This window comes from Nyctereutes procyonoides, unplaced genomic scaffold, assembly GCF_905146905.1.
Source record: "Nyctereutes procyonoides isolate TBG_1078 unplaced genomic scaffold, NYPRO_anot_genome, whole genome shotgun sequence".
Lineage (NCBI taxonomy): Eukaryota > Metazoa > Chordata > Mammalia > Carnivora > Canidae > Nyctereutes > Nyctereutes procyonoides.
The window spans coordinates 118,982,634-119,007,531 of NW_026575125.1; the positions used below are offsets into that span (position 1 = coordinate 118,982,634).

A 24,898-nucleotide genomic window follows, 5' to 3' on the forward strand; every position below is an offset into this window, starting at 1 on the left:
GTGAGCCACGGGGGTGGATGGCTGTGTCACACCTCTAGCCTCCTCCCTGGGAGCCCTAGACACAGTCAAAGAGTAGGTAGTTATTTCAAAAAAAGTCTTTTAATTGTTCAAAATAGCACAAAACGACATCGCACTATGGTAATATTGAGTCACGGGGGTTACTCTACAATAGATGAACGGATGTACTGTTCTCAGAAACGAGAGAAATCAAAGGGCGCTCAGGAGAAGGGCAGGGAAACAACGGGACCAGGCGAGTGGGCTCCAAGGTGACTGACTAAACGTGACATTTTCCACAGCGAAGTATACTATAGTACAACAGACCAGAGGCCCCAGGAGCTGTGGGCCAGTGGCAGGGGTCTGCGGAGGCCGGGCCCCTCACTGCAGCTGCATCTCCAGGGCAGAGATGGGGGATCTGGAAAGATTGGCTGCTCGCTTGAATTCCTTTTGCACAACCTGCTGGCAAGCCTTGCTCAGCTCCTAAAGCTTGGGCGTGGGGCAAAAAGCTGACTCACGAGCCACGCTAAGCAGAGCCCGAGCCTCCCAGGTTTGGTCCTGGGAACATGGGCACAGCCCTGCAAATTCACAGAACTGGTGACTGGTGCTACTAGCCCGCTTCTTCTCCAGGGTCCGTGTCTTTCCCAGGGTCCATCAGGAATGACACCACACATCTGCTCTCCGAAACCCAGTTTCCCTCCATCCCCTCGCCCCACCCCTTTTGACACAAGGCTGCCTAAAGGGGGTGGCTGCAGGAAGCAGCAGTTGAGGGTGGCTGATACTATAAGCCAATTGGCCAAGGAGGGAACCTGGGGGCGGGGGTGTTGAGAGCACGTGGACCCAGGACCAGCTCCTTAGAAACCTGACTTTAGGCTCCAGCAGACTCAAGTTCAATCTTATAGGTAAAGAGCAATCACCCATGGGGAGTGAGGTTTGACAGCTCACCCCTCCTTTGTCCCAGAAGCCCAGGGACAAGTGAAGGGGCGGATGGCAGGGGCCATCAAGAGGAGACTGGGCCAGGCAGCAAATGCCAGGCCCGCAGGGAAGATCCCACGCCTCTCCTGTCCCGGCTGCCCCCAGTTTTTCTTCCAGAAAGGTCCCTGCCAAGGCTTAGCCAAGGAGAAAAAAGTAAAAGTTAAGGGGGGGGGGAGCGAGGGGGAAGGAAAAAAAAAAAGATACACATTCTGTACACAACTAACAACAACAACAAAAAAAAGGGACAAAACCCCACACGCTAAGGCTAAAATTACAATAAAAATGTTAACTTCATCAATTCCAACTTAAAAAAAATACAACAAATGCAGCAGTTGGTGGTGTGGCCCCTGGCCCCGACCCAGGGGCCAAAGCCAGGCTCGGCGGGGGCTGCTCTGCGCCCCGCTGGGAGTCAGGAGATTTGCACGGAACGCTGCTCAGGCCACCGTGGGCTCATTCTTCCCCCTTTCTTTTTCTTCTCATTTTCTAGCTCTCTAACTGGGAAAGAAGGAAGGGGAATCGGGTCGGAGTACGAAGGCCGCCTAGGCGGGGTTGCACAAAGCTGAAGCCCGGGGCCAAGAGGTGGTGGGATATGTAAAGGTAACAAAGTAAAACGGAACCAGATGGACATCTAGTGCGCGGGCGCCCCGCCAACGTTCTCGGAGCAGAGGCAGGGGAGGGGGGCCAGGGGCGCCTCTCTTCTGCTTCCATGCTGCAGCCCCTCCCACCCTTGGCTGCCCCCTCAGAACCAAGGTGACAAACTGAAAGAGGCGTGTGGGTGCTGGAGGCACGTGCTTCCCGTTCTCTGCATCGTGTCTGCTTCATCTGAAGTGTCTGTCTAGCTCCCTCAAGGGCCTCGGAGTTCCGGGCTCGCTCGGCTCCCAGTGGACGGCACTGGTAGGGAGAAGAGAGGAGGTGGTCTCACTTGCTCACTGCTCTTCCAGATCGGCGTTCTGCTTCCTCCCACAGCAATGGTAAGATGTGCTTTCTTGAGAGTATTTTAAAAACAGAGAGAGAGAGAGAATGAGTGGCGGCCAGTGGCTCCTGAGGGTGAAGTGTGAGCGCCGGGTGGGTAGGATGGGTGGGCCCTGGCAGGTGGCGTTCTTGAAGCAGAAGGGGGGGTCTGGCGAAGAATCCAGGTGCAGGGGAGCTGCCTCTCACTGACCATCTGCCTTAGATTTCTTTGGAGCGGATTTCCTTGGGAGAAGAAAAAGGAAGGATCAGCGTGGATCTTGACAACGCAGGGAAAGCACAGGTAGGCCTCGCCGTGGGCCTCCCCCGGGCTGGTACCTCACCCCCCGTTAGCAGCCCCCTCCGATGCTGCTTCCTCCCAGGAGCTGTCTACCCCCAGCCTCAGAAGGCTCCCAAAAGGGGTTTCCTGCTTACATTTCTGGAGAGGACATGGGCCGCTTGCTGGCTGGCTTGGCGCCAGAGCTGTCTTTACTGGTTTCTGCAAGGAAAGTGGAGCCATGGGCAGGTCAGCAAGGTGGGCGGGCAGGACGACTTCGGCCACACAGCAGTCCACCGCCAAGAGGACGAGAGCAGACATGATGTGGCCACCCTGCCTGCACCCTAGAGAAGCCTCTTGGCCCCGCCGTCACCAGCAGGCACGTGGAGACAGACGTGTGCCACCTGCATGTGCCACCTCCTGCAGTCGTCCTGGGCCCAGGTCAGAGGCCTTCACTGTTCTCCCCAGTCAGCGTCATGGGAACTGGCACAAAGCCCGACGGGGCATGCCACGACGTCTGTTCCACACCCTGCCCCCTGGACTTGGGCCTTACCCCGTACCTCCTTCCCTTCAAGTTCTTGCAATCCCTCATCTCGCCTCAAACATCCCTGGAAAACTTTCCCCGAACCCACAGATGAGGCAAGGTGCCCCCCCGCCAGGCCCCTCCACTATGGAGCACCCACCTCAGGCTATCTCCCTTAACTCCTGCAACAGTAAAGCTCCAAGTCCGGGCACCCCACCCTATGTCGTGACGCCCAAAGGAGCCAGACGAATGACACCCACCTTGCAACCACCTCACTTGAGTAGCTGGGCCATAGCCCTTCTCGTTGCGGGCGGCGATGCGGAAAATGATGGCGGGCTTGGTGGTGTAGTCGATGTGAGCATTGGAGAGGCTGGAGGATTGCACCAGGCAGGAGGGGCTGGGCCCACAGTACACCCGCATGAAGGCCAGCTGGGCCGGGGTGGAACTCTTGGGCTCGCCACCTGCCTGCGAGCTCTGGATGGCCAAGTACACCGAGTACTCGATGATCTTGCCGGAGGTCACGGACGGCGGCTCCCAGGTGAGGTGAGCACCATCTGGACTCTAGAACCAAGGGGCCAGAGGTCAAGCCATGCTGCTGCCTGTGGCCTTAGTGACTTTATCTCACTCTGCTTGTCCAGGAACAGGAGCGAGAACGCTTCACAGCTTCCAGAACCAACTCTCATACCTCACCCCCCCCTTCCTGACACAACAGAGCTATTTCACAGCAGACGTACAGAGCTCTGAGGACATGGCCTCGCCTGCCCTGACCCGGAAGGCGGCCTGACGGAACGGCAAAATACAATGAACAGGGACTGAAAAGCATAGCCTTCCTTCACCTGCTCTGCCACGGACTGTGCGACTTGGCACTTAGTCTCCTGGTGCCTCAGTTTCCTCATGAGATCCCAGACCTCCTCAAGATGGTGAAGGATTGCATAAAAAAACACGTGGAACGTGGCAGGTGACAGACCCTCACTGAACACTAGCAGCTCGGACTAGTGTCCGAGAGGGGGAGGGGGACGGCCAGAAGCTGCACCCCAGACAGGCACTCCCGGCGCACGGACTCAGCCTAGGCCTGCTCTACTCCGGCTGGGCACACGGTCATCCCACAGCACACTCACTTTGCTGATTTTAATGGCACAGGGGGCCCCTGGGAAACCAGGCAGACACGTCTTAAAGGCCGAGATCTCGCTGAAGGGCCCTCGGCCACAGGCGTTGATCCCGGCAACACGGAACTTATAGGCTGTGCCCGGCTGCAGCTCCTGCTTCTTTAGCTGGTTGTAGTCGGGGACGGTGCCCGAGTCATCCTGGGGAAAGGGACACAGGCAAAGGAAGCATATGGAGCACGCTCTCCACGTGGCTGTCGTCGGGCTGGCCTCAAACTGGAAGACAATCCTGGGGAACTTTAGAAGTTCCCACAAGTCCCAATACCTGCCTCACAGCCATGACCCCCCCCCGCCCCCAGGGCATCAGCTCCCAGGAAAACTTACGTCGGAAGGAACAGCATCATCTGGTGGCAGGAAATAGTGTGTCACCATTACGTTGGTACCCTTAATGACCCCCACATCAAACCACTGATTCTCCTTCTTCACGGGGGCTTTGCTGGGTGGGGGCGGTAGGTCTGGCTTCTGGAAGGTGGGAAGGAAAGATCAAACCCTCAGCCTTTGGGACCCAGAGGCAGCACCCCCTGAAACCCCATCATAGCACACTCACCACGCCCAGAGACTCAATGCCGTTGGCCACCTCGGTCAGGGTGGCCGCAGCCTGCAGCTTTGCGGGGCTTGCTACCACGACGGGCTGGGGGGCCACAAAGGTGTTGGAGGGGGCCAGGCCTGCGAGGAAGGAAAACGTCAGCAGGAGTCACCCTGGACACCTGGCTTCTGCGGGGGAGCCCTTCTACGGGGCCGGACCACACTTGTCATCTCTGCGGGGAAGGCCCAGCCGCCCGCCCGCAGACCTTCTCTCCCTGGGAAGGGCGCACTAGGCCAGCCCCCACCCCTGCTTACTCTCGGTGCCCGTGGAGGGCAGCAGGGCCACAGTGCTGGGGACAGCCGCAGCCAGCTCATTGAGGCAGTTGCTCTCGATGGTCGGGTCGTTGAGGCTGTCAGCGGGTGCCAGAGCCTCAGTGGGGAGGTGGTGGTGCTGCTGTTGGGCCTGCGCCTCCTGTAGCTGCTGCTGCTGCTGCACCAGGGCCGCCAGTTCCTGCTGTGTCAGTACGATAGGAATGGTGGTGGCCTGGCCCTCCTGGCCCTCAGCCGACAGGTGGCCCAGCTCTGCCTGTGTCACAGCTGCTGCTGCCTCGGACGTGTCCATGGGCTCCCCGGTGCCTGCTCCAGTGGGGAAAGCGGGGGGCAAGGAGTGCTACTCAAGAGGTGTGCCACACAGCATGGCCCAGCCCCACTTCCCGCCACCGCTCCACTCCCCTCCTAGCCTCAAGTCCCTGGGGGCAGCTGTGATGGCCGTGGGCCCCACCTCCTGGCCCTCCCTGGACCGAGGCGCTCTGCCTACTTCTTGGGTGCCAAGCCCAACCCACTCGCTGGGCCCATCCTCCTGTTCACGTCCAACTCCTGCCACTCTGGCAGGGAGCGAGCCTCCTCTTCTCGGGCTGCCCATCACTGTAGCCACCCAGCCAGGGCGGTCAGCAAGAGGCTCCAGAACCCCAAGTCCTTGCTCCTCCTGAGGGACCCATCTTCCCCTTGGGGTTCCCATCTGGCCCAGACTGAAGATGCTGTGGTTAGCTCTTCTATGCTGCCCCCCCACCCCGACCAGCACCTACCCATGACGGCCTGCTGTGCAGCCTGGAGCACCGCCTGGATGGCCAGGGCCTGGGCCTCCTCTGTGGCTGCAGCCTGGGCAGCCGCTTCAGCGGCGGCAGTCACCGCCAGCTCCTCAGGGGTGAGCCCCGTCACCATAAGGGTGGTGGTGCCCGCCTGGGCCTCAGCCATCAGCTCTTGAGGAAGCGACAACTGGTCTACTTCGGACTGTGTGGGCGGGGGCGGCTGGACCACCACGGTGGCCACCACAGCTGAGCTGGTGGGCTCCTGGCCCGAAGACGGGTCCCCTGTACTGCTCAGATCCACGGCGGCTTGGAGCTCAGGGGTCTGGGAAGCTGACAGGACCTCGGCGGACTCCCCCATCAGGGGTGTGGAGGCAGGCTGCAGGAGTTGCCGTGGCGGCAGCTGCTGGCGAGGCCCTGGCGAGGCCTGGAGTTCCTCTGGGGGCTGCAGGATGTCAACAGCAGAGAAGGGCATGTCAGAAGTTTCTGTGTTGGCTATGGTCACTGTTATCGTGGCCGGGATGGGGACTTCGGTGGTCAGAGCCCCTGGGGTAGCCTCAGTCATTGATGAGATCTTCTAGAAAGGGAGAGAAGCCCCTGTCAGAGGGGAGGAGAGGGCGGCCAGAACCAGGCAGCCTTCATCTTTCCCTGGAGACCTGGATTTGCACTCTCCGTGGGCCAGCGTAACCCCATTCGATGGGAAGGGGCAGCAGGTGACAGAGAAGCGAGGGGCGCAGCAAGGGAGACCCTTGGGACCTGCTGGCCGATTTTCGCCCATCCTCAGAGAGGCTTCCTGGTCTAGCCAAAAGGGCACTCCAGCTCCCGCCGCGTCACTCGTACAGGTTACAGCCAAACGACAAGCGATGGGAAACAGCCACGGAAATCAAAGCGTCTCGGAGACGCTGGGGCCTAGGAGACCCCTGCCTCCTGGCCCAGGGAGCGCGTGCGCCGCAGGCTGCCCTTTTATGGTCAGGAAGAAGGCCCAGGAGCAGCCCGTGCCTGGTGCAAGAGCGACACCTGGTGTCCAACTCGGGAACAGCACAGGCCGAAAGCAGCGGGCGGCAGGGAGGTGGCACAGGGGATCCTGGGGCTCTTACCGGCACCGAGGGACCTGGGACCGGTGTGGACTGTGTCACAGTGGTCACAGCGCGCGTCAGCGTGGAGGACACGGTCGTTGTAACGGCACTGGAGCTGGTGATGTTCACGCTGTCACCCTGGGTGCTCTCCACCTCTCCCTGGTCACTGGCCGCTGGTGGGGGATCTGTAGGGAAAGGAGGCAAATGGGAGGCCGACGAGTACTAGGCCAGCAGGAGCCCCAGAGCCTCCAGATACTCCGTTGCCTGGATCTGTGCTGGAACACTGAGCCCCAAGAAATCTGACTACTGGCCTCTACCTAGGTGGATCCTTGTCACCTCCCTCAGCCTTTGAGCCCTGGGCTCTGGGAGACAACCAACGCCAAGCCAGTCTTCACTCACCTTGGTTTGAGCTCATGTTGGAGGTGACTGTGGTGGCTGTGTGCGTGGTGCCCGTCTCGTGCGTCTCACAAGGAGGGTTGGAGCAGACCCTCTGTGTCGGGAAAGGAGCCAGCAACGAAGCACCAGCCTGGGGGGTGATGGCGGGCGGTGCCGCTACTTCCAAGCCTGACTCTAGGGTCCTGTGGGAGGGGACGGTATCGGGGAGCAGGGCACCCACACTGACTGACATGGTGGTACCGGTGGAAGTGGTCTGGTGTGTTTCACAGGGGCGGCCGGCAGGGGGCTGCTGCCCACCCTCGGGCTGGCCCGCACCACCGCTGGACGTGGCGGTGGTGGGTGTGTGGGTGGTGCCTGTCTCATGGGTCTCGCAGGGTGGGTTGGAGCAGACCCGCTGGGTGCTGCCTGCGTTCGAGGTAGTGGCGGTGTTGGTGGTGCCCGTCTCGTGGGTCTCGCAGGGTGGGTTGGAGCAGACTTGGGTGACGGTGGCCGAGGGGCACAGCAGCGCCTCCAGGGCTGTCACAGTCACAGCAGGACCAGGTGAGCTCTCATACGCGGGCATGGGGGTCCCCCGGGCCTCGCTGGACTCCCCGGAACCCATGGTGGAGCGGACTGTGGTGGGGGTGTTGGTTGTGTGGGTGTGATGGGCCTCCAGTTGGCGCCCCACGGACACCAGCTGACTCAGGCTGGCCACGGGGGTGTCCTTGCCACCAGGAACGCTGGGTCTGACCTGGCCGCTCACGGGAGCCAGCTGCACAAAAGTGGTGCCGCGGCCACCAGACTCCACGGCCAGACCTGGCCCAAGGAGTGGGCCAGCTGAGCATGGGGCTCCCGTGGCCATCACAGTCATTGTGGTGCTGGTCACACTGGTCTGGCGGGTTTGGCACAAGGGCTTGACAAAACCCTGGGCTCCCTCCGATGCCCCAGGGGCCACGCCAATCCGGACCACAGTGGGAGTGCTGCCAGCCACGTAGGCACGCCGGGTGTCTGGCTGTGGGTTGGTGCCGATGCTGGACATAGCGGTGGTGGCGGTGCTGGTGGTGCCCGTCTCGTGGGTCTCGCACGGCGGGTTGGAGCAGCTGTGCTGGCCGGCCATGTTGGACGTGGCAGTGGTGGCCGTGTGCGTGGTGCCCGTCTCATGGGTCTCGCATGGCGGGTTGGAGCAGACGCGAACCACGCTGCCATTCTGTGGCCCGACCGTTGAGGTCACGAGAGAAGCGGCTGCCTCCTGTCTGTCACAGACGAACTGCACTTGGGTGGGCTGGGGCTGCCCCCCGAGATTAGCCACAACGGTGGTGGTGGCCGTGTTGGTGGTGCCCGTCTCGTGGGTCTCGCAGGGCGGGTTGGAGCACACCAGCGTCACGGTGCCTGGCTGCACCTCCCCCTGGCCTGAATCGGCAATGGTGACTGTGGCCGTGGGCTGCTCTGTAGTAGGTGAGGCCAGAATGGACACGGGGAGGTCATGCACGGGCTGGGCCTCAACGCCACTGGGCGCCGTGATGAGAGTCACCTGTGTAGGCTGAGAGACAGGCTAGGGCAGAAGACAGAAGAGAAGAGTTACCTCTGCAACTCTGCAGCTTGTCATGTTGTCTGGCCTTCCCACCATCCTATCATGTCACCTGTGCTGGCTCCTAAAGCCACAGCCCTAGTACATGCAGGACCTGCTCGCCCTGTCGCCCAGCTCAGAGACCAGGGAAGAGGCACGGCTTCACCTCCAAGTCCATGAGGACTGGGAAGGGGCTGTGGGGTCAAGTCAGAGGCAGAGGCTGAGGCTAGCGCCTGGCCAGGGAGGGAGCCCCACCCACCCTGCACCACACAAAGGCCGGCAACAGCCATTTTTGCCATCCACCAGTTCTGCTTAAGATGCACAAAAGAGAAAAAAACCCTATACACGCACGAAGACGAACTATCGATCGCATCCTCTACGCTGTAAGAAAAAAACACTTGGCCAGTGTTCAAAACCTGTAACCGCCTGAGACCTGATGTCTCGCCGCAACAGACTATCGGATGGTGACTAAGACTCGCAGTGGCGCAACAGGGAAGGAAAAGGAGCCACGCAGGGGAGGAAAAGCGGGACTGGCGCAGGGCCCCAAGAGGACAGGCAGGAACCTCGGGCTGGGGCTCATCCGCACGCTCACGCACGCAGGCACCCTACCTGCATGGTGATGGTGGGGGTGGTCAGCCCACCGGCTGCCGTCAGTGTGGTCTGTGCGGCTGAAACTGTGATGGCAGTGGGGTTGATCACTTGGCTTGAGAGGGTGGCAATGGTACCCAAGGTGGTGATGGGTGTGGCCAGGGAGGCGCTGGTACTGTGGCCACCAGCTCCGGCCAGGCTGGTGGAAACGGTGCCTGTCACTGTACCGAGGGTTGTGACACCTGGAAGGGGAGGGGGCAGGGGGAGGGTTAGGCCCTCAGCTGGGGCCTTACCCCTGCCAGCAACTTTTCACCTGGTGGGGCCAGGGCACTGGGGGCTCTGGAACACACCCATGGGAACAGAAGGCTGGGAGAGGGCATCTCTCCCGTGGGGAGGCGGGCCCAGAAATCTAGGCTACACACCTGTGGTGCCCTTCACAACCAACGTGGTGACAGCTGGCTTGACGGCAGAGACAGTGACAGGGGTGACCAGGCGGACACCCCCCATGGGCACGGTGCGGAGGATGGTGCCTGGCTGTCCAGGGGCCCCCTTTAGCACCACCTGGAATGCCAGAGGAAAGCACCCCCATGTCACTCCAACGTTGCCCAGACCCCGTGCCACCCCCACCCCCAGGCCCCTCAGGAGGACACATGTGGCCTGCTGGGGTCCTGGACTGGACACTGGGGTGAGGGGAGAGGCAGGCATGCCTCACCTGAGTCACTCCTTGCTGCCCATGGCCAGTGGCGATTTTGGGGACAGCTGTGATGATTTTGGCAGGTGCTCCAGTTCCAGAAGTCATCACCTTGGTGGTGATAATGGTGATGGGGGACTTGATGCCAGGACTGCTGGTCACACCTGGGCAAGAGAGGGATAGCTTGGCTTCTGGGGCTCCTCTCCACGTCAGTGCCCATTTCCCATTTCCCTTGAGCCCTCTCGAAAGTAGTTCCTTCTACCGCCCCTTGATTCAAACCAAGTACCAATTACAGCCGCACCCCTGCTGCCTCCCTACAAAGGTGAAATAAAAGGCAAAGAGAGGGGGATCCCTGGGTGGCTCAGCGGTTTAGCGCCTGCCTTCGGCCCAAGGTGTGATCCTGGAGTCCCAGGATCGAGTCCCTTATCAGGCTCTCTACATGGAACCTGCTTCTCCCTCTGCCTTGTCTTTCTCATGAATAAATACATAAAATCTTTAAAAAAAAAAAAAAAGGCAGAGAGAGGAAGAGGAAACGCAGAACCAAACCAAAAGCACGCCCTAACCCAGCACCCAGCATCCACTCGCCTGTCCAGCGTCAGCCTCCCAACGCCCTCTGTCATCAGGGGAGGCCCCTACCTGTGGCACCAGCCTGTGTGATGATGGCTGACATGGGGATGGTCTTGATGATGGTGGTCGTGCCAGGCTTGGTGGTGCTCGGGGACACGCTACTGATGCCCAGGATGGTGGGCTTTGTCCCAGCCCCACTGGCCTGCGTGGTGGTGATGATGGTGGTGGGCTTGCCATCTGCTGAGGTCACTAGCTTCAGGATGGTCCCAGCTGGCAGGGGCCCTTTGGTCTGCAAGAGTCAAACAGGTAGAAGGCAAGGGGAACTGGCATCACTGCCAACATGGAAAGTCTGGCACAAAGTCTGTTGTGCCTCCTCTCTACTGGTGGCCTGAGCAGCTCAGGGAATGTTTGGAGACCATGAGTGACGGAACCAAGCCATGGGACTCTGTGCCACACGTGCTTGAGAGACCTTCTCTAGGCAGGGATACAAGCCCCTCTTGCAGCCCGGGGCCCATGAGCTCACCTGGATGATCTGTGTCACCGGGCCCGTAGACGCCTGGCCTGTGACCGCTGAAGTTTGAACTGGTTTGGTCTGAACCACTGACATCACTTTGCCAAGGTTGGAAATCTAAAAGGGAAAGGATGGAGCAAGGAGTGATCTGGAAACCAATCAACAGTAAGGCTTGGGTTCGGGCTCTCCTGGCACAGGCCCAGGGCAGTGCCACGACCTGGTAGCTGTCACATGCAGCAGAGTGGAACCTGTCACTCACCAGAGCACTGCCTCCTGGGACAGAGATGGGGCTCTTCACCAGGGTGATGGTCTTGGTGACTCCACCCACCACCGTGGTCACCACCTGGGCTTGCTGGGCCACAGTCACAGTCCCTGATTTGTGGACTGTGATGATGGGGCGAGTGGATGTGTTGGCAGCAGAGGAGACGGATGTCCCCACCTGGGCGGCTGCAGTCTTCAGCATTCGAGTGGCTGGGTTGCTCACCTTGAAGGGGCAGAGAAGAGCTGATGAGCGGGACAGAGAGGCCGAGCCTCCACCCAGAATGTCCCGGCAGGCCAACAGCTCCCACCTGCCTGGCTCAATTTGCTTTATCTTTTCTTTAGTAAAGCAAGGGAGGATACGGACCGCACATCTAGCCTAAGGCCAGCACACCCCCAAAAGTAACCACTGACGCCGCAACCCACGGCAAGCAGCCAAGTGGGCCAACAGCCCTGCAGGTTGGTCCAAAGCCCGAAAGGAGTGAGCCCTGTCTTATTAGTACCCAGGAGGCCCTCACCCCAAGGCTGCTGGCTCAGAAGCAGGCCCAAGTAATGCTCACCATGACTGGTGAGGAGGCCACCTTTACAGTAGCCGGGAGGGTCGTGGTGCCAGGTGTCACGGCCACGGTCTTGACGATGGTGGTGCCCGCCGGGACGCTCAGCACGGTGGGTGCTGAGGAAGGAGGGATCTTCTGGGTGGCAGCAGCTGCGGCTGCCAGCGCAGCCATGCCACTCATCTGTGGGCTGCTGCCAATCACCTGTGGCGGGCACGGGGAGTGTGAGCCCACAAAGAGCAGCAGTGGTGGGTTCTGCTGAAGTCCCCATAGCAGGGAACCCCATCAAGCAGCTCAGCCCTGCCAGCTTAGCATTCATCTCAGCAGCATCTCTTGGCCCCAACCTGACCTCCTGCACTGACCAGGTGCGGCCACCCAGCAGCCAGAGTCTGCCAGAAACTCTAGATCTTTTCTAAAGACCACGGAGTCAGATACAGCGCTCTCCTCCTGAGCCTGGGTCAAACCCTAGCTGGCTAGATTCTCCCCTCAGGCTTCCTAACAAGAAAGTTCAAGTTTTAAGACGCCCTTATCGGAATAGATTCAGACAACAGGGAAGTCTTTCTCAGGCAATAGCTTACGAACTTGTATTAACTCGGTAACAACGGGTTGCCTCATCAGTGCTTTGCAGCCAAGAAAAGCCCAGGCTGCACGACTCTAAGCCCAGTCGGCACCACGGATCACCAAGAAGTCCCACCCTACTCAATGGATCCTCACCGTCCCCTGGGCGCTCTGCGTTGGCACAACCATTCGCACGCCTGCAGGAAGGGAGGTCACGGTGACGGGGGCTTTCCCAGCCTGGCTGGCAGGTCGCATGGTGACCAATGGGGTTCCTGTTGTAGCCTGAGGACCCGTGACTTTGAGAACAGCAGGGACACCTGGTAAGGTAAGTAAGCAGCCACATCAGCAGAGTCCCAGGCCTCTGCCCCATTCAGTGTGCAAAAGTGAAGTGCCTGCTCGTGTTTCACGTCTGCTCCTTCCAGACACCCTCAGTGAGTGTGTCTGTAGGCACAACTGACCTTTCTCCCAGCCCTGGTGCTAACGACCGCCAGGCGTGCTGTCTCGAGCAGCCCTCACTCAGGGACACCAACTCCTGGTGGGCTAGCCCCTACCCTCAGGTAAACTGCCAGGCCCCCAGCTCACCTTGAGTCCTGGCTGCAGCGGGCACGGAAATCGAGCTGCCAGGCACTGTCGGCAAGACCTGGATGGTGGTGGTGGTCGGGGGCGCGGTGGCAGCCTGGGGCAGGAGCGTGATGCCTACCTGGGTCAGCGGCTGCACAGCAGGTGCGGCTGCTGCTGGGGCAGGGCTCTTGGGAGGGTTGGCAGGCACAGACGGGACTGGATTGGGTGTGGGGGAGGTGGCAGTAGCAGCCGTGGCAGGAATGTCATATTTCTGGAGCTGCAGAAGGTAACTGTCGGCTGTCGCCACTGCCCCCCAGCTCACCTCCAGGGAGTTGGTGTTGGCTCGCACCAGCTGTACCCGGGCGGGGGGCGGTGGCTTTTCTGCAATAGAGCACAGCTGGTGAGAAGGGGCCTCAGCATAAGACCCCTACCTGTGGCGCAGCTGTGCTGGGGCGGCCTATGACCCCGATCCAGCTGCCTTACCTGTTTCCAGGTACCAGAGATCCTTGCAGCAGACCTGGTTGTTCCAGGCCTTTCGGTAGCCGTCGCGCCCACTCCATATGTATAGGCGGGTATTGATGGCTACGGCACAGTGGCCAGCTCGGGCCCGGGGAATATTGTCCTCCAGCGTGTCCATCAGGATGGTCTCCCAGGCCATAGTATCTGGGGAGGGCAGGAGGGGGGTGGTCAGCAAGGGGGCAGAGGAACCCATAACCCCCAGTGGCCCTTTGGCCTTTTGCTGTCAGGGACGGGGAATTAAAAACAGGAAGTCATCAAAGATTACTAAATTAAAAACAAACAAACGAACAAAAAATAACTCAGTATGGCAAAAGACCATAAAAGATAAAATTATAAACCACAAACTGGGAAAACTATTTGAAACACACAGCCAAAGGTTTCACTTCTTGCACATCAAACAACACAAGAGCCTCTAGAAAGAGACGGGCAAAGAGGAACACAGAGTTACAGAACAGGCGACAGAAGGATCTAGAGAGAGATACATACCCTCACTCAAAATAAAAGAAATGCACTTAAACCGTAAGGCGCCTGGCATTGATTCCCGAGCCTGTTGCAGCCGGGGCTCAAGGTGAGCGGGGGGCGGGGGCTGGCCCGGGGGGCGGGGGGAGAGTCGATCACCTATCCGACTCACTGAAGTGCAGTCTGACGGTTGCCGGGCCGCATTGCCAGGGACATCTACGTGGGCACAAGCTCTGCACACGATGGCTGGGCAACAGCCTTAGACAGTGATTCTACCTCTAGGTTTTTGCCCTTCAAATGCACTTGCACGTAGGCAAGAATGGTGCAAGGATACTCACGGAGTAGCGTCTGTGCAAGTTTCGACACCTTGATAGCAATTCAAAAGAATGAGGCCGCTCGCCGTGCGGGGATGGGATGGGATGGTCTCCAAGACAGAGTAAACGGAAAAGGCCAGGCGCAGCGCCGCGGAGAGCAGGCTGCCGTGGTGTGGGTTTGTTTATAAGGGGACCTATAGACGGTGCTTGTATATGTAGAAAAGTCCCTGCTGGGTGGACGAGAAGCCACCAATGTGGCTGTCTCTGCAGAATGGGAGGCAGGAGGGAGGCTCTGCACAGTTAAGCTTTCGTGCTTTCAGATGCCGGACCATGTGTAGGGAAAGAGCCTATTCAAAAAATGAAAGTGAGGAGCATCCTCAGAGTGCTCTGACCAGTGGCTACCGCTCGTGGATTCTAGAGGCACAGGCCTTAGAAGCAGCTTCACTCCCTGCACACCCCACACAGCTCTCGGGACTGAGGAGGGCCAGCCTCCCGCAGCCCTCCGCAGGCCACTCCAAGCCCGAGGAGGCCATACCCAGGTTGAGACAAGCCAGTGTGTTGGTACACTTCCACTCCTTCTCGTGTGTGGCCACTTTGACGTCATCCATGACGAGAGGCACCCAGCCACCAAACACGTACATTCTGGGACGAGGGAGGGAAGAGTAGGAGAGGGTTGTAGAGGAGGTGCCAAGCTAGAGGCCACCTCTTCCATCCAGAAAGTTCTAAACACGCTTGGTCCTCCAGCTCTCCCCAGGAGAGTCCCCCAGGACGCATGAAAGGTCTCGATGCAGCCCTCTCCTAGGTGGCTCAGCCCTCACAAGAACTGTGTCACCTCCACCACGTGGCACCGTTCCTTAGCTCACCTAAAGCTCACCTCAGTCCCCATCATTCTCATATGTGCTTTGGGACCTTGGTGTTGACAAAGACACCCACCTGCTCGTAGAGAGTATCTAGAACAGTCTGCGCCCCTCTACCCTGAGTCTGTCTTGGTCTCCCAGGGTCGTAATGTAAAGACGGGGCTGCGGAATGCTAGCCCAGCCAGGAAAAGGCCTCCTCGGGCCTTAGGAATTGCAGGAACGAACACTGAGAGCCCTTTTGGAGCGGGGGTGGGCTGGGAAGAGAGGAGCCATGGCCAGCTACTCACTTGTTTCCTATGGTTGTGGCTGAGTGAAGACTTCGAGGAAGAGGTGCCACCCCACTGAGACTGGGTTTATTCCACGTCAGGGTCTCTGCAGAGCAATGGAGAAGGGAGGATTAGCTACACTAGGTCAGAACCAGGCCCTCCACCCCAGAAGATGTTCCCCAGATGCAGGGAAGGCTCTGGAAGGTGGGTGCCCACCCAGTTCAAGAATTCCACGCCTGGCCTCCCTGCAGCGCACAAGAGGCCCTCTAGTGACCAGGTTCCAGCATTTCCCAAGCTCGGTTCACTATCCTGGCAACTGCATCTCTTCCAACACTTACTGAGCACCTGCTATGAGCCAGTGTTGCTCTCAAGGACTGGGGTACGAGCGGAAAGCACATCCTCAAAAGGCACCGCACTTCATATGCCCTACTCTCCATAAAATGCGTTCACAACCCAATTCCACCTCCACTGTCTAAGACCGAGTTCTGGGAAGCACCGTGCTGCTAGGAATCTCGCTCACGGTAAATGGTTTGAGTGCCAACACTGATCTACAGGACGACGTAACCCTATAGAGATGTGTCATCAGCCATCTTGTCCCCTCAGCTTTTCTTCAGGCCAAAAACCTGAACTTCTCTCAACCACTCCTGATACCCACTCTGGTTACGATCCCAAGTAGCCCCTGCAGGTCTCATGGTCTCTCAACATCCGGTCTAACTGTGAGAGACCAAGGTGTGTCATTCCCGTTAGTCTGACCTCTGACGAATGGAGAGAGACGAACGCTACCTCACCCAGCCAATACCATCCTAGAGAGAGCTTTATCTCCTCCCTTATCCTCCTCTAAGACAGTCACCAACTCACTCAATGAAGCCTTACTCTTTCTGAAAAGCAATGCCACAAGCTCAAGGCAAAGATGACAGCCGCAAACAGGGTCCCACTCCCACTCTGCCACGAAGAGGAGGAGGAGCTAAGTGGCATGCTCACTCCATCTCCGCACAAACCCAGCTCCCCACCCTACGCCCACCACCCCATAGCCTAGCTGTGCTCCAAGGCTCCTGGGACAGGTGCACCCATGTCTTACCAATATCCAGGGTCCAGAGGTCCCCCAGCCTGCAGCCACTCATCCCTCCGTAGATCACCAGCTTGGACTTCTTATTGTCTTTTTCAGTATAGACCACAGCCGTATGTGACTCCCGGGGTGGAGGCAGGACGCCGTAAGTGATGGGTATGTCCCAGGCTACGACTCCGGAGCCTGGCCGCAATTCCAGGATATATAAGTCATTCAGGTACCTGGAGAAGAAAAGTCAGTTATGGCAAGCCCTGACTGCCTGCACCAGAGGCCTCACCAGCTTCTAAGGGTGAACAGCAGAGTCCGCGGGAGACAAAGGGGAGCTAGGTCCACATGAACTGCAAGTTCTTCTACCCTTGGTCCTAAGAAGGGGCTGCCAGAAGCTCCCAAGAATGAGTGGGAGTCCAAGAGGAGCAGTGGGATGGGGTGTGCAGGGCTGCCTCGCACACAAAACGGGCGTTATGCTAAGGCCTCCTGGGGTAAAGAGGGGTGCCGGTTTCGGACTACCTTCAGACTTCAGAAAGGCACTCGGCCACCGGCCTTGGAAAATATCATCGCTAAGTCTGCAGGCAGCAAAAGCTAGGAAGGAAAGCACCAGCTCTAACTCGGTCTGAGGAGCAGGGATCAGCCAAAGGCAAGATGAGTTTCTACCTCTTGGCCCAGCCCTCCTGCCATGCCACCTCCTCTGCATTAGAGACCTCTGAGACAGAAAGCTCCTTATGGGGCATCTACTGTCACCCTCTCATTTCACAGAAGAAAGGGACCTGGCACGGTGGGGTTGGTTGGCATGTGGCTGAGCACACCCACCCCCATGATTCCACATGAAGAGGACAAAGCCTCACCTTGGAATGTTGTTCTTGGGGTCCTCACTATCGTTGGCCAGACCCCCAAACAGGTAGCATTTGTTGCCCACAAGGGAGAAGCTGTGCCCAAGCCGAGGACATGGAGGGGGCCCATTTTTGGGTGTCTTGGCTTTGAGTCTCTTCCATTCCCACCGGCTTGCCTGTAAAATCAAGATTCGGATTGTATCAGGGATGAACTGGCCCCCATTGGGGCCTGGGCCATTTGTCCTAGAGGGAGAAACCAGGCAGGAGGAGGTAGGCACCCGAATGGAGTAGGAAAGTCCTGGGCAGCGCAGGGTTGCCCCCTCTCCTGAGGGTGGGGTGTTCAGGGCAGCTTCACCTCCCCCTCAAACACTGAGAACACAGTGTGGGCCGTTACCTGGAGCTCATAGAGGTCGTTGCTGTATTTCCCATACTCCACCATCCCACCAAACACTAGCAGGCGGGTCCCATCACACACGAAGCCATAGGCTGCACACCCAGGGGGGATGTCCCCTCTCACGGCTGGGATGAACCACTGGTTAGTTGCTGGGGAACGAAAGGAAGCAGAAGTCAGAACACTCCAGGAACTCCTAAGAACCAGAGTCTCCACTCCTCTTACTCCCCGAATCCAGCAGCCTGCCAAACATAGTCTGAGAAAGAAGGGGCTGGCCCTCCCTCCAAGCCACCTAGAGTTCTAAGCCCCCTGACCTCAGAGGCCACCTCAAAACAGCCTGCAATCACCCGTTTCTCATCAAGCCTGTCTTAATAAGCAGGAAGTCACTAACCAAGATAATTTATTAGCTTCTGGGAATGTGGCCACTGACTTCCTTCCCGCACTGCTCAGTAGGACCCATATTGGAAAGAAATGTCTAATACCCAAAAACACCCTGTCAGTGGCTGTGTGAACCTCTTTATGGGAGCGCAGGGCTACACCTCTAAGTGGCTCAAAGAGTGACTGTGGCCAGCCAGGGCCCTCCCTCCCTGCAGGTGCTGGTGGCAGGAGGGGGGGGAGCAGGTGAGGGAGACCAATCACAGCAGCCCAGCCTGCTGGCTGAGGGTGGGGGGGCAGCGGCAAGAATCAATCTCTGCTGGCGTCTCCTAGGTGATGGTCCACAACCAGCCACCCCTCCCCTCGTGCCACACCCATACCGATCTAGAATATTCTTGAAAGCCAGAAGTGGTGGCAGCAGCATTAGCTTCTATGGCAGCCTTACAGCTTCTGCTGGCTGTAGAACCTTCCCCCAAATCCATCATCTCTAAATGGGAGTGGAGTGGAGAGGCCACCACCGAAGAAGGTGAATGAGAAGTCCTCCCTTGCCCCACCCAGCACCCCACTCCTCCCCTCCACTCCAGGCTTGTGTCCTGGTTTCAGCTCCCTGTACACCTGCCAAGCCAGGGCCTCCCAGAAAAGTCAGAGTACACATCCTCCTCTTTTGAGGGGTCCTTTTCATTACATGTTAATTATTTAAAGAACTGCCCCTAAACAACAAACCACATTCTCTCCAAAAACTGGGTGCCTGACACACTTTTGATCCTACGTCCCTAAACTGGCTGTGGTCAAATGAGAGTGACTTGAGACTGAGGTGCCTGGGGGGTGCGCAAGGGACCCGAGCATGAAAGGAGCAGCCCTTGCGTCCAAATGGGGGTTAGGATCCTCCCATGGAGAGGGCCCTGAGAGCTCCCAGCTGCTCAACTGCTTCTCAGCCTTTCTCTATAGGCACGTACCGGGTCTCTAGCAGCTCTCTCCTGCATGCTAGGTGACAAGTCCTATGTCACCACCCCAAATCCCCATGTACACTTGGGCCTCCTCCCCTCATCTAAAAGTACACTGTACCTCGTTAGACTCTGACAGCCTTTCCTGGGGTAGAAGTGCCCCTACACTCACCGCTACCCAAAATCTCCAAGTCAGTTTGGAACAGGCTGTTGATCCTCCTCCGCAGCACCCCCATCCCTCCTCCACGGTTCAGTGGAGTCACCAGGACTCCAGGATACCCAGGAGCAAGCCGCCCCCACCCTCCGCCTGCCATTCTCCTGGTGGGGTGCAGCGCTGTAGTGCCTGTGGCACACGCATGCGCCCAGGCCCCAGTCCCCCCCCACACACCTTGCTGTCACCCCTACTGCATGTGAAAAGCAACAATGGTGGAGCCACCGAGGCAGACCCCCATGCACACATCGGAAGAGGTGGGGTTCCACCCAAGTTACCAAGATAACAGCTGAAGGAAGCCTTGGAGACCACCTCAGCCAAGACCCCGCGGTTGATAAAGGAACAGGGCCCAGGAGGGCAAGTGACTTACCTGAGTTCATAGAGCAAAATGGACAGACAAGAGCCTTGTCACCAACTTCAAAGTCATCACTATGTGCCCACCCAAGGGCCCCATGTACCCAGACCCATCGGCCGCCCTCACTCACCTGAGCACCCTCACGGCTGCTGCACAGAGCTCTGGGGCCATTAGGGGCCCAGTATTCAGGGCTGGGACAAAGCCACATGGCAAACAGGATCAACCCACAGCTTTCCATCAAGCTCTAATCACTGATCCAGCTGGCCAGCTTGGAAGTGACCTGTGACGTCCCAAGAGCTCACAATTGCCAGCTCATTTAAGAGGAGCTGATGCTCTAGAACACTCAGGGCCGGGACCCTCCATGCCAATGTCAAGAACAGTCTTGTCAGCGAGCACTGTTTCTGGTGTGAAGCCACAGGCCTGGTTCTGCCCGCGAGATGGCACAGCCGCCGTCTCAAACACACCTGCTGCTCGGTTGTCCCATAATCATATTATCTCTAGCTCATCGAGCAGGGCATCTCGTAACCCCCTCTGGATCCCGCATCCTCCATTCAGTCTGGCTTGTCAGTGCTCTCAGAGGGGGGGGGGGAGTTGAGGAGACGAGGCCACCTGCACGCAGGACCCTTCATGGGATGACCAGAAACATGACTCCACCCTTTCTTTCCTCAGCAAGCCTGAAACCACAGTTTCTGGGTTTTATCAGCTGCCGCACCCCTTTCCACACTCGCCAAAACCCATCTGTAGTAGCTCCTGTCAACCTCTACGCATCACCCCGTAGAGACCGTACCATCCAGTTGGGGAGACAGTCCACAGGTGCCCGTTTTGCTTGCTCTGTCATGCCGGGGCGCTTCCTGTGTGGCAGACGTAATGCCAAACGTGGGGAGGGACAGAGAAGACCGCTCCCATCCTCGAACTCCCAACCTAGTAGGAAGGCTGCCATGCCCTCCACTGGCAAGGGGAACAGCAGCCTGGGAGAGGTCTCTCTGCACCACACCCAAACCTTGGGAGCACAGAACAGGGCATGTGGCAGGGGGGGCTTCTCAGAAAAGGTGAATTTGGAGCCAGGCCTTGAAGGGTGAACAGGATTTCCTGACAAATGAAACTAACAGGGCCAATCAGGAAGTGACTGCAAGAGCCAAGTGAGAAGAGAGGAGGTCTCGGAATAGAGGGCAAACAGATTTGACATAAACCTAACTTAGCAGCCAATTAGTTACAGGGACAGAGGCACAGGGAGGTTCTGCCAAGGTGGTGGCCTGTGCCTGTTAACTGAAGGAAGAGACAGCCCAACAGTCTTCATGAAGATCTGTACCCCAAGCGTTTCCGCGTGACCCTACCACCAGCTGGTAGGGTGACCCTAGACCTGTCACTTCCCCTCTGGGACCCTGATTTCCTCATGTGCAAAAACAAGGAAGTTCTACTACATGTTTTCCAAGGCTCCTTGCAGCTGTCACAGTCACCAGATGTTAGAGGACCCCTGAGGTAGACCAGCCTTGGGCAACTGGTTCGGTGGCCAGCCACACTCTCCCCTTGCTAGGGCGCACCCCACTGTCAGTACCAGGTCCTCTCGGTAATCCACTTGCTACGATGAAATAAAATTCCCTAAGGCCAAGCACAGTAGCTACCCTAAGACCTCCCAAAGGCCAAACAAGTGTCCCCCAGCCGCTGTGATAGCTGTTGTGAAAGAGGAAGCACACACACTTCAAGTGTCACCCCCAGATCGCTGAGCTAACCAAGGCAGCAAAGTGCTCACATACACCCGAAAGCGCCCCCTGGAGCCCTTAATCTTAGCAACAGGGAATGTTTCCAGCCAAATCAGCTCTCTCCAAAAGGTCTTTCATCCCACAGAAAGCAAAGTAGAAGAGGCCTAAGAAATATGTGCTCTGACCCGACTGGAAACAGTAACGGTAAGCAGAAGGGCATCTGTCAAGGCAACAGCTCAGGCTGACGGGCACGTGCATCTGTGCCACCACAGGGGGAAGAGGGGCAACACTGAGCCCGGTGTCTCCCAAGAACTCAAAAACCTTACACTACGGGAACCAGGAGCAGACGCCAAACACAGGCCAAATTCCTGCTCCGTTCAAATAATGGGTAAACACCTGGCGAGGAACGGGGAGCCGGGTCAGCTAGCGGCTCTCCTGAGAAGTCGCCTAAGGAGTTGATTAGCGCAGTTTCCAAACTGCTAACCTGAAGGAATCCAGGGCCGCAGCCCTTTGAAAGCTGCCTACTACCCTCCAGTACATGACATGCCCTAGCAGATGGGGAACGAATTAATGCCAAAGTAGCCAATTCATTTTAATAAACTAATGAATATGCACAAGCCCCTGGAAGCAGTGGACTTTAGAGCGGATGGTAATTAGGCCCCTGCCCTACTTTCTAAAATTGTATTTCCCTGTTCAGGAGGCTGCTCCAGGCCTTATGAGAATAAAGTCAGTCCAAGGAGTTTAGAAGGTTCTGCTCAGGGCAGTGGCCTCTCTAAAAACAGCCCTGCCCCTCGGCCTTACCTTACCGAGCTAACTGCTGCCACAGCAGCTGTCTGAGCTGGCATGGAGCACCACCAAGCAGCACAGCCTTGCTGGAGGCAACAGGTGCTCAGTCCCGGAATGCAAAGTGTCACCAGCACCCCACCAGCCTCTGAAAGTCAACTTGGTAGGCGCAACAACCTACCGGGAGCAGAGAGCTGCCCTCTCTGCCTCAGGGGAGGGAGAAGGAGCACCCAATTCTCACCATGCTAACCGCCTTCTCCCTTGGGCGCCAGGTCCCCACGCCAGAGCAACCTCAAAGCTGGGAGGAGGTGCTCGGGTTCGAGGACCTGGTATTGCCAGAGCCGTGGGAAAGAATGGACGTGGAGCAAGTGGACTCTGCTAGGTGTGATGTCAGGAGGAAGAGCTGGAAAACAGCTCCTGGCCACCACCAACCTGAACGCATCCCCCTGCTGCAGAGGGGAACTTCCTAAAAGACCGCTGACAGGCGTGTGGGTGTGCGTGCGCGCGCCAGCCATCGTGTGCTTTCCCCTCAGGGTGTCTTAGTCTGTCAGGCTCTCCTCAGAAGACGGCTTGCAAGCCCAGCGGCCTCAGGGAGAACGCCTAGCCCTCCTTCCAAGCGAGGCAAGGTGCAGTGGGCCAACGTGCCTACAACAGGCAGCAACACGGCGCGCACACCAGGCCAAGAGGCCACTACAAGCCAGTGGCCGCAGGAAGATGCGGCCCAGTCCCAGAGCGAGCAAGGGCGCTAGGTCTTTCCGTGTCCCGACAATCCCACTCCTCCCAATCAACAACGCCTTGGGTTTGAGGGAGAAATGAAAATGGAGAGGATAACGTCAAGCCCAGAAGCAGAAGAGCTAAGGGCCCACCTAGCCCACTACGGATCCCTGGAATTCACCTCCTACACTGGAGCCCCCAGATCAAGAAACGAAGCAACCGGAAAAGAAAAATAGAACAGAAGTAAATGGCGAAGGGGGGAGCCAGCAATGCCGCCCCGTCTTCCAGTCCCCAGGGCTCCCCAGCCGGGCACACAATCCCTCCCCGGCCCCTGCCCAGTCGGCATTAGGCTGCTCAACTCTGCCCCTAATCCGTAATCTAGAAGCTGTCATTTCTCCCGAATAAGCATCAAAGATGAAGAAGAGCCGAGCAGGCGCAGGAGGGAGGAAAGGGGTGGGACTCCCTGCGCCAGAGGGACGCATCCGCCCGCCCGCCCGCCCGCCCGCCCGGCGGGTAACGGTGTGGGTCTCAAGTCAACGCCGGCAACGCCCCCGCCCCCTCACCAACCGGACTAGAGAATTTCTGATAATGAAAAGCGCCCCTCAAATACAGGGGAGCGGGAGGGGGGCGAGAGCGGCGGGGGGGGACGGGGAGACGGGGGGGGGCAGGGAAGCCGGGCTGAGCAAAGGGTCGCAGAACAGAGGAGAGAGCAGATCGGTGCAGAGCGAGAGGGAGGAAAGGGAGGAGGGAGAGAAGGCAGGAGGGGAGGGGAAGAGAAAGGACGGGAGGGAGGGGGAGAGGAGGGAGGGGAGGAGGGTGGGGGAAGAGGAGGAGGAGGAGGAGGAGGAGAGGGAGGGAAGGAGAGGGAGAGGGAGGAGATGGAGGGAGGGAAAGATCCCAGGACCCAGCGGGCTTTGCACTCACCCGTGTTGTACACGTGCAGTTCGTCCACTATCCCCTCGTTGCCGCCGCCAAACACCACGATGAGTTCCTTGATGGCCACGGCGCGGTGGCCGTGGCGCGGCCGGGGTACTGGACCCGACCAGCCCACCACTCGCTTCCAGCGAGGCTGCAGGAGCACCGCTGGCGAGTTGGCGGGCGACACGGCCGAAGCCATAGTTGCGGGAAAGGCCGCGGTGGAAAAAAGTCACCAGGCGGGAAAGGAGCCCCCCAACTGCTCTCACACACACCCCCTTCAGTCTAAGGTAGCTCTCACAGAGAAGGGCTCCTCACACAGCGGTGGACGGCTCCATGGAGGCCGCCATCTTAACTACCCTCCTTCCCTTTGGCTCTTCCCCTGCTTCTAGCTCACCCCGTCTCTTCAAGAGCCTCCCGAAACTTTCGAGCGCCTAGCCCCGAGAAGCTGGAGGCCGCCAAGTCCCGCCGCCCTGACTACTCGCCCGGGCGCTCCCGCTTACAAGCTCCGGCGGGAGGCTCTGGGAGCCGCCATCTTGAGCCGCCTCTCTCTCCTCCCTTCCTCAGTCGTAGCCCTCCCCCGCCGGAAATGGCGGAGCCCCGGCCCGGTTCCCACACCCCCCAAGTCCCCTGCACTGGCCGGCTTCCGGGGCGGGTGGAAAGGAGCCACAAGCACCGCGGTTGTCCCAGCCCCGCCGGCGCTCACACCACAATTGTGGGAGCCGCCATCTTGACACCGTCCCGCTTCCCCGCCCAGCGCTTAGTGCAGCCGCCGCTCCCGAAACAGCCTCGACACTCGTAAGGGACAGAGGCGCGCCGGAGGCCGGTGGAACGAACTCGAACTCTCGGGGGCTGCTCGGAGACTCGCGCCGTACAGCTTGTGAGGTCTCGAACCTCTTCCCCGAGCCCGCCTCAGCTGCTCAGACTGCGCCTGCCGCCCTGGGAGCCGCCATCTTGAGACTAACTCCCCCTTCCCCCCTATTCTCTTCCTCCTGGGTCAGTTCTTCCACTGCAAACCAAACGCAAGGCAGCGTCCGATCCTCGCTTCCCTCCTTATGACTCCTTCCCACAGGAGCCGCTTCAAAGAGCCAGAGTTAGGCCCCGAAGTGGCAACTGTACGGCAGGAGGAGCGGTAACGGCAGGGCGCTCATGCCTCCTCCCTGGGAGCCGCCATCTTGTGTGAAGAAGTAACAACTAAACATGGCGGCAGCGACGGTCGGCCGAGGGGGCGGAGTCTGGCTACGTCACTGTTTCTCCCCCCCGCCCCCGCCCTCGCACGGCAGCTTCTGTGAGCCGAGGCTTCTTAAAGAACCCCCGCGCTGCCCCGCGGCGAGGGCCCTGGTCCGCCGCACACTTAGCTTGGGTTCTGGCCGCTCTCGGGTCTGGCGCAGGCGCGCCCAGCCCCG

At 58.8% G+C, this 24,898-nt stretch overlaps 1 protein-coding gene across 4 annotated transcripts; it reads right to left on the bottom strand.

Annotated features, from left to right (window-relative positions):
- Window positions 1–80: 80 nt before the first annotated feature.
- Window positions 81–24,875, bottom strand: HCFC1 (host cell factor C1). 4 transcript variants are annotated; one of them, XM_055337915.1, is made up of 26 exons: window positions 23,502–24,875; window positions 17,499–17,647; window positions 17,120–17,280; window positions 16,290–16,498; window positions 15,233–15,317; window positions 14,624–14,730; window positions 13,280–13,459; window positions 12,818–13,177; window positions 12,392–12,552; window positions 11,684–11,881; window positions 11,125–11,349; window positions 10,878–10,982; window positions 10,424–10,643; window positions 9,809–9,951; window positions 9,519–9,657; window positions 9,118–9,338; window positions 6,966–8,493; window positions 6,588–6,751; window positions 5,491–6,067; window positions 4,721–5,041; window positions 4,428–4,546; window positions 4,205–4,342; window positions 3,836–4,021; window positions 2,978–3,278; window positions 2,353–2,416; window positions 81–2,163 (listed from the first exon to the last, which is right to left on the bottom strand). In XM_055337915.1, the coding sequence occupies exons 1-26, from the start codon at window positions 23,692–23,694 to the stop codon at window positions 2,124–2,126; spliced, it is 6,294 nt and encodes a 2,097-aa protein (XP_055193890.1). In that variant the 5' UTR covers window positions 23,695–24,875; the 3' UTR covers window positions 81–2,123. The 4 variants fall into 4 exon arrangements, with proteins under 4 accessions (XP_055193890.1, XP_055193889.1, XP_055193892.1 ...); XM_055337914.1 differs by having other exon boundaries at window positions 4,721–5,044; XM_055337917.1 differs by having other exon boundaries at window positions 5,491–5,935; window positions 23,502–24,874.
- Between the last annotated feature and the right edge of the window lie 23 nt (window positions 24,876–24,898).